Source organism: Centruroides sculpturatus, unplaced genomic scaffold (assembly GCF_000671375.1).
Source record: "Centruroides sculpturatus isolate CEXI.00-Female unplaced genomic scaffold, Cexi_2.0 scaffold1453, whole genome shotgun sequence".
NCBI lineage: Eukaryota > Metazoa > Arthropoda > Arachnida > Scorpiones > Buthidae > Centruroides > Centruroides sculpturatus.
The window spans coordinates 19987-29363 of NW_019385723.1; the positions used below are offsets into that span (position 1 = coordinate 19987).

Genomic DNA, 9377 nt, shown 5'->3' on the forward strand with positions numbered 1-9377 from the left:
AGGTCTACTCGTAGGCTAGTTCTTTCAATAATGCAAATTTTTTGATAAGCTAATACAGCCGAACCTCAAATAATGACCACCTTTCAATAACGGCCATTCTATATGTTTTTGTTAGTGGCCGTTGTTTAGAGGTTTTATCATATATATATATATAGGCCTATATTATTTATTTAATTTATATAATATTTAATGACTTAATTTTTATTTTATTACATTACAGTATTGTTTAAGTAAATATTGCAAATTTTTATCGTAATTTTTCTTTTCTTTTTCCATTTTACTTGTTACTTATTGATTTTGCAAATACAGTGTTTACATCATTGTTGATATCCAATAATGCATTTTTTACAAGTCCTTATACTATTTATTTAGGCTTTTGAGGAATTAAGTAGCACTACTCTCTTGTTATTTTGAATACGTTCTAAAAATTGAAGTATTGAAATAATGAGCATGCATAAATAATGTAAAAAATTAAACTTTTTAATTTGGAATGGTTATATTATAAAACAGTATTTCAAAATAAGACAGAATATATTTATATAGTTTATTTTCCATTTTTTTTAAATTTTTAACAACTGCTTCTAATCATATGATTAATATTAGGAAGATTTTTTCCTCTTTTAAGAAATGATTTTTAACGAATTCGTGACAGTCATGTAAGGAGAATAAATGACATTTAAGCAATATAAATATAGATGAAACAATATAATTAAAATTATTATTATTTAGATAATTTTTAGTGTAGCATGACAATAAGTCATAAAATAATATGTGAATTGGCAGTACAATATTTTAATTAATAGTTTATATTTTATACACGTACTGTATATGCAGCTAGTGAACGTGGTAAGCAAGACAGAAGAGCACAGAAGATAGCAAAATTATTGGTAGCCTATAAGAAAGAAAATTTATCACAGTGAGCTCGTGAGCTTGTTGCACGTATTAATGTGCTTATATTTATTTCTATAATGAAAGTTATATTTAATCCACTCTAGAGAAGGGTGCTATTTCTATTTTGTATGATGGTGTTGGACCCTTATACCGGTCTTGCGTAAACTTAACATTTATTGATACGATCGTTAGGATTACAAACACTTAAATTTTAATATATATATTTTTAAAATTTTAACGCTTGTAAACATTATGCATTAGTAATAAGCATTAAATAATTGAATGATGCCAGTAAAATGTAAACAGTTTTTTAGAATATAAGCTTATTGCACGAAGCTTCTATTAACATTATACATCATTGACAAGCAACCTTTTCTGGATTCGGGACTCAAGGGAACTTCGTAGGCACATGAGCCCAGAGACCGCATATTAGTATTTCGCGGACCGCGGGTTGCACATGAATGTTCGTGTTACAAACAATTTAAAAATTAAAAAGCTACATAATGAGCACGGGCTATATTTTTAACGCACGATTTATTTCTAGACTTCCCGTTATAATGAGTTCTATCACTTACAAGTAATAGTTTTATTGACATCCGACTAACTTATGTTGACGTCATATTTAACCTTGACCATGACCTTCACTAGTGGGTCGATAATTCGGGAAGCTGCAACAGTCTCTTTCCTGCACGGGCCTATACGATTGGTCTATGCAAATAAATGAATTAAAACAGTTTTCCTACATTTTTAAATGCAGTGTGCATATATTCCTCCGAGCATTAGCGCCTTCTGCAGAATTCCGAAATTGTTATTCGGTAAATAAAGGAAATGACACAGTTTTATGTTAAATATCAAAATACCAAAGATGTTCTTTATTGATTTGATGAATGGAGGATACAAAATAAAATTACAGTGGAAAGTTTAAAGCAACAAGCCACATTCATTTACAAATACAACAATATTTTATACACTATACATTTGTAAGCAATAAATATATATATATAGTCCATTCCGATAATTACAGGTGGACTAGATATAGTGGTTTTTTTCGCATATAATATAAGGGGTAATGACAATGCCGTTTTCGGCTTTATTGGTCCCCTTTTACATATTTACGCGTTTAAAATTACGATAGCTTACCGATCACAGGGCCAATTCGAATGATTAATAATAACAACAGTCTATCCTTTTATTTTGGAAGACTTTTAGGAGGCACTGGCTAATAATTGTTTTAGGACGTGCTTAAATAAATTATCTGGAAGGCCATGGGCACAAAGCTAACTAAAAGTAAACGATTTTTTTCCTTCGAAAACTTAACCTCTCCATCCTAATAGAGGCGAGGAGTTACCAAATTTCACCGAATCGGTCGATAAAGGAAACAAAAGGTTACCTCTCGACGACCTTAAAGATTTACGACGTACTTTCGGCAGAAGGTCCATAATTTCGGATACATCCGCTACGATAAAGTCTGGTTTCGGTTCCGGCGTATCCCAGGGATCTTTGGTAGAACACCAGATAGTAGCACCTACTCCGGCACAGATTCCACCCTCCACATCAGTCGATAGCTTGTCCCCGACCATAATGCATTCTTTGGGGGATACGTCGAGATTTCGGAAAGCAATTTCGAAGATAGCCGGATCGGGTTTTTCTACATCCCAATCGTCACTTACAATAATAATATCAAAGTACTTTTGTCCTTCTATACGCTTTATTTTTTCCCACTGTGCGTTCGATGGTCCATTAGTAATCAGACCTAATTTGTATCTGTTTCTAAGCTCTACTAACATATTTACGACATCGTCGGTTAGATTAATGTATTCCAAGCGATCTTGTTTCCATATGTTATAGCAATTAGCCGCGTAACGCTTCAATTTAGGACCTAAAGCTTCGGCCCATATCATGGTTCTCCACGTGTCCACGTCCCATCTATTCTTAACAGGATCCTGAGGTCTAGCTCTTATGTAATCGTAAAACTTGTCTGTGATTTCACGAGCTAAGTTCTTTTTAATGCCTTGAATTTCCAAATAACGACTGACCTGAAAGAAAACAAGAGAATAATTTAAGTAAAAGTATACCAATTTGCAAAAATCGTCTATAATTTGGTTTAATTTCTTTTAAATTGTAACTTTAGAGCCCTACCGCACTGAAACAAAATAAAATAGATAATTCGTTAGAAATAAAAGCAACGATTTAAAAATTAAATTACTCCAATAAAGTGTATTTATATATATAGGCCTATATACACATACGCAATTGAATTGCTCTTAATTATAAATGGTTACACAAAAAAAACAATGAAAATCATTAAATTACTCGTTTATTTTGAGTTCAAATCTTATCTGATTTGTCGGCAACACAAAAAAAATTTAGTGTAAAATAATTATTTTTATTGAATAGAAAATAAAATTGTATTTAAGTTTACATTAACGTTAAACTAAAAATAAAAATTGACGGTCAATTATAAAGTAAACTGAATAATAGTAATCATAATAATAAGAAAAAGAAGGGAAAAAAACCTAAATTCATTTCATTGATTGCTTAATATTTAAATTCGATATTATGTAACGGTATTTACAATTATAAAAATGTTTAATTTCTATTGTGTTTGTAGTGTTCATAGAGAAAAAAAATTAAAAAAATATATATATATTTATATGTTATAGTGCAAAAATTGAACTATGTATTACCTGGATCACCTTTTTCCAAATCGGTCTGTGCAGCCATCTATTGATGGATAAAAGTACTGTAATAATGACAAAATTAGCTAATTTCGGTTAACGAAGGTTAAAGGTTAAAGGTATTCTATTGAAAATAATATTAAGAATTTTATATCCACGATATTACGGTAAAATTACGTAATAAAAATGGATAAATTCTTATTTAGATATTTTCTAAATTAAAAGGAACAATTTAGAAAATAGTAAGGTTAACATGTATATGATATGATATATATATATACAGTATAGTGAATGTTTACGAGATTAATTAGGTTCCTGCACTTAAAGTAAAAGCTAACCATATTTATTCCCAAAGTAATCTTTTAATTGTGTTGTTGATTCAAGGAATTGATTGCGTTCCCCTTGCACAATATATGTCACAGAGAAAAATCCCATAAACACAATCGATCCAGTAGAATGTTAAAAGTTCAAGCGGCTCTTCTCTTAGGCTTTTACAATAGAATATTAATCAATCAAACGAAATGACCTGCTTTTTATTTTATTTTATTTTATTTTTTTTAAACTCGCATACCTGTTTTGGAAAATCGTACACGTATCGAGAAAGTGTGTCGGCTTCAAAAGATAATTCCATTGCCTGCTCGTACGGGCAACCAGCCAAATAATCAGGTGGCGGAAGTAGCATACCTATATGCGGAATTTTTGTTTTTTGTCCAAAACATAACCTTTAAGAAAGGAGGTCAATATCGCAATTTCCATATTAACAGCTGTACTCCACCTTCTCTTATTACCTCGGGGCATTTGCGGTCGATTTTTTTTTAACCATTTTATATGATTTTCTAAGTACCTGTTGACCAATCTGTTTCCTCAACTGTGACGTCGTATGTTAGAAACGAAACGAAGGGACATCGCACTTCAGCTGGCAACAGTGAGATTTTCTTAATTTAGTGTCGAGGTTTGCAAGAGACAGTGATTTTGTTACTTGTTATATTTATTATTTTTTTCTTTCGTGCCATGACATAAACATGTTTTTAAACAGGAAGAACGAAAAGCTTAATGAGTAATTTATCTCACAATTGTAGCAAAGTTTGCAAATTATTTATCCTATCATATATACAAGCGAGAGAGAGAGAAAAGAGAGAGATTTTTAAATTATATTTACTGTAATTTATTATAGAATCAATGGTTAATTACCTGATAGCACGCTTCGCGATCGGCTCCTTTGGTATCGATTAGTGTTCCATCTAAATCGAAAAGGACGACGGTTATATCTTGCAATTTCTCTCTCGATGTGCAGAAACTAACTTCCATCTTTACAGTACGGAATCAGGTGATCAACTGGATGTCTTTCCGTCACGGCTCGCCTTATACGTCATCCAAGCGTTGCCACGGTAACAGAATTTCACCTCTTCATTGGTCGCTTTTAATTTAAAACGGGGAGCCAATCGCGTAGCGTCGTTTTGGTAACACCTAATTTTAATATTTTTAAAAATTCTTCTTTTTTCTTTAAATTTTTGCTGTAATTTTAAATTAATTTTTTTTCTTTTTTTAAAGTTGTTTGATTTATAATGTTGCACACCGCAATAAAAATTTCATTTTTTAAAATTTATATAAATATATTTATTTATTTTTAAATAAAATAAGGTATTAGCATCTGAAATTTTTTATAAAAATAAATAGGAAAAAATATTTTAAAATAAAATAAAGGAAAGGAAAATTTACCAATTTATAAAAGATGTATGGTTGATTTTTCCTTTACTATATTTTAGAATTTTAATCATTTAAACAATGGTTTAGAATATTTTTATAAATGAACCACTGTAAATATGGAGAAAAATGCACAATTAATCATAGGGATTCAAATTTTAGACGTGCTAATTTACTAATATTTAATTCAGTTCGATTAGAATATAGATTGTCTTGTTTATAAACGAATTTAAATATATATATATTTTGAAGGTTAGTATTTCGATATAAGACAATATGTTTTTGTTATTGATTTTTATCCTCTTAGTCGAAATTAGGAAATCATCAAACGAACACACCTTCGGGTCAAATTTCTGCTGAGTAACAGCTTAAAGGAAATGAGCAAAAGAATTTCGCACTTTAATGTAAACATTTCCTTCCGTGCCAGAGACGTCATCTTCCCATGTTCGGTTTAAATTCCCAGCACGTTTGCATATTTAATAATTATATGAATACCGTATGTTGAAAGAAAAGGAAACGTCGACGTCATCTCCAACATTTCCAAGTTGAACGTTCTTTGTAAAAGACAATACAATCGTTTCATTTTTTTAACCGCTCGTCATCGATCACGGTCTGTTATCGCTCGTTAAAAACATCGTTCTATACTATCTAATTGTCAATAATATCAACGGGTTAAATGATTAGCCTTGAAATTTAGACAGTCATACGTCATAGACAACGAAACTACTTATCGAAATGATAAAAATCTTACTTGTTAGTCTTATTTGTCCTTTAGCTCCTATTTGTACGAATATTTAATATAGTCTCTAGCTTGATAGTTTGAAAGTAAAACTTCTAGATAGTCTGCAAATTTTGTCAAAGTGCAATCGATGCAACATCCTAAATGAAAACTTTACGATATGCTTTGTACTATACAGTAATACCCCGAACTTACGCGAAGGTGGGACCGAACGGTAACCGCGTAAGTCGAATTCGCGTAAGTCGGGGTATAATTTCGCATATAAATACATACAATTAATTTTTAATTGGGGCCGGAGACTAAAGAAAACAATAATTTAGAAAAAATGTTTAATAAAATCTTAGATAATATATATGTATAACAAATTAGGCCTATATTATTTTACAATTTTTCACATTTACTTGATTATCACGCCATAATTTTAACATTGTTTCCATCTCAGCGATAATACCGTGACGTTTACGAATGATGCTTGAATTTAAAGATTGAGCATTTTTCACAGCTTCGAGAATTTTTTCTTTGCCTTTTATAATTGTTCTGACCGACGATTCCGGTAGATCAAACTTCTTTGCCAATTCACAAATTTTATTTTTGTATCGAAGTCTTTAATAATGGGTACGTTCGTAAAGTCAAACGAGTTAAACGCATTAGTAACGAATCGTTCGAAAAGTCTAACGAAATAGGAATAACGATGACATCATTCTCGTTTAACTCGTTCGACTTTACGAACGTACTGTACTCAATGTTAACTTTAGATTCCAAAGATAAAGTTTTTCTTTTCTTGTTTGATGCAGAAAAATTGCTTCTACTTCGTTTGGATGACATTAGAGTCTCTCGAGTCTCCGTAGATATAACAAACATAGAAATAAATAACACAAAATAAATTGTAGCTATGTGTCGATTCCGCGCGACACATACGAACATGTAAGCTGAACAATAATGTGGGGAAGTGAGTAATCAAGGGTTGCGTGGCGCTGAAACAAAAACGAATCGACGAGATTTGAAAATCGCGTAACTCCGGGTTTGCGTAAGTCGGGGTAGCGTAAGTCGAGGTATTACTGTACTTAGTTTCAGAAAAATTAAGCCCAATTTACTCAATTAATTTTCTTTCAATTGTAACGGCAATTTTATATTGAAACAAAATAATAATTTTTCACAAGAAAATTGTTGAGTTTTGGACAAGTATTATATTAATCGAAATTTGGAGTCAATTTATATTGGGATTTTTGTTTAAAGTCTAGCCTTGGTATTTTCGGCTAAAGCTTAGTGTTAAAACTAATTATTCGAGTCTCCACTTTAAATGACTACTAATTAAATACCAAGTGCGTGCTGTAGAATAAATTAAGAAAAAAATATTTTAAGACTATTTATCGACTTATTTTAAAATGTTTTTATAGACTAATGCAAAGAGCGTATTTTTGTTCTTGAGAAAGTCAACCTTGGTTTAGAAACCAGATGTTTTGCGTTTAAATGCGACGTCCTTCTATATAATTTATTAAAAGTTTGTGTAGGATCCGAATAAATATTATTCTGCACTTTTCACGTAAAAAAGTGAATAAAAGTTATTTTTCAAGGACAAAAACTAAAAATTCTCTTTGCATTTAATTCAAATGTAAATTTAGAGCAGAAATTTTTAATTGGCATGCATAATATTTTTTCATCAATTCAGTGAGTTTTATATTGAAACAAAATAATAATTTTTCACAAGAAAATTGTTGAGTTTTGGACAAGTATTATATTAATCGAAATTTGGAGTCGATTTATATTAGGATTTTTGTTTAAAGTCTAGCCTTGGTATTTTGGGCTAAAGCTTAGTGTTAAAACTAATTATTCGAGTCTCCACTTTAAATGACTACTAATTAAATACCAAGTGCGTGCTGTAGAATAAATTAAGAAAAGTCATAATATTGACAACATATCAGTAGTTCTTTATCTTTTATTGATTCAGAATCAATGACATGTTTATAATATTACTAAGAAAGAGAGAGAAATACAAACACACAAACACTGAGATACAGCGATTGAGTGATAGTGCATATTAGTTCCTATCTCATAAATACTTTTTACGAATTTTTAAGTTATATTGTTTATAATATAAACATGCAATAGAATTTTAAGAATTCCACATTATACCAGGTATATTGAAAAAATATTCAAACTAATATTTTATACAACATTGGGAATTATTGATATTATTATATATAATATTAACATTAATTACTGATAATTATTTACTGATTAATATTAAAATTTTAATATGATTATATAATACTAAATATACTGTATACTAATATAGCCTATATTTATTCAATTAATTTTTTCTTTCTTGTAAAGGTAATTTTATAAACGTTATATTCAAACAAAGAGAAAACTTAAAATTCTTAAGTTTTGATTAATATTATAGTAACATAGGGTTAATTTATGTTAATGTAAAGTTTATTTGAGCTTAATCTCAAGTTTAATGGATTAAACTTTGGATAATGTGCGTGCAAAATACTTAATAATATTAAATAGACTATATGATACCATTAGTCCGAAAAGCCTAGTATTGATGCTAATCATCTAACAAGTAAGCTCGCACCTTGAATGATTGGTAATTGAATGCAGAGAGAAGTCTACATAAATAAATATATATTAAAATTTTAGAATATATATATAGGCCTATATTATTTATTTAATTTATATAATATTTAATGACTTAATTTTTATTTTATTACATTACAGTATTGTTTAAGTAAATATTGCAAATTTTTATCGTAATTTTTCTTTTCTTTTTCCATTTTACTTGTTACTTATTGATTTTGCAAATACAGTGTTTACATCATTGTTGATATCCAATAATGCATTTTTTACAAGTCCTTATACTATTTATTTAGGCTTTTGAGGAATTAAGTAGCACTACTCTCTTNTTAATTTTATTTTAAGTTAAACGAATTTAAATAAATATAGTTTCGTCGTTTTCGAAATCGTGCGAAGAGAGCAATGATATCATTAGATACGCACGCACAATTAAGAGTGAACAATCCTTAAAGAAGTGCTTTTCAGGTTAAAGTTTTCCATTTTTCTTAAATAACGTAAAGTAAGCATCGACAGATATGACTAAGTGAAAAGTAAATGATGTGACATCACCGAAACTCGTCATAAGCGCGTCAGTAGTCATAAATTAATGATTGCGACAGTGTAAACAATCTTGAGATTCTGGTATATTTAGACTGGATGCTAAGTACCACATCATTATTTTCTTGATCTTCGCACTGTTAATGTTTCCCAGAACTTGGAAGCTTGTTGAATCACTTAGAAATTATTAATAAATATAAATTTTTATCTATATTTATCAGAAAAATATTTAATCTTTATTTTAAGCA

At 29.7% G+C, this 9377-nt stretch overlaps 1 protein-coding gene across 2 annotated transcripts; it reads right to left on the reverse strand.

Annotated features, from left to right (window-relative positions):
- Positions 1-1729: 1729 nt before the first annotated feature.
- Positions 1730-5018, reverse strand: LOC111641541 (N-acylneuraminate-9-phosphatase-like). 2 transcript variants are annotated; one of them, XM_023387715.1, is made up of 3 exons: positions 4761-4846; positions 3579-3634; positions 1730-2927 (listed from the first exon to the last, which is right to left on the reverse strand). In XM_023387715.1, the coding sequence occupies exon 3, from the start codon at positions 2790-2792 to the stop codon at positions 2205-2207; it is 588 nt and encodes a 195-aa protein (XP_023243483.1). In that variant the 5' UTR covers positions 2793-2927; positions 3579-3634; positions 4761-4846; the 3' UTR covers positions 1730-2204. The 2 variants fall into 2 exon arrangements, with proteins under 2 accessions (XP_023243483.1, XP_023243482.1); XM_023387714.1 differs by lacking the exon at positions 3579-3634 and having other exon boundaries at positions 4761-5018.
- Between the last annotated feature and the right edge of the window lie 4359 nt (positions 5019-9377).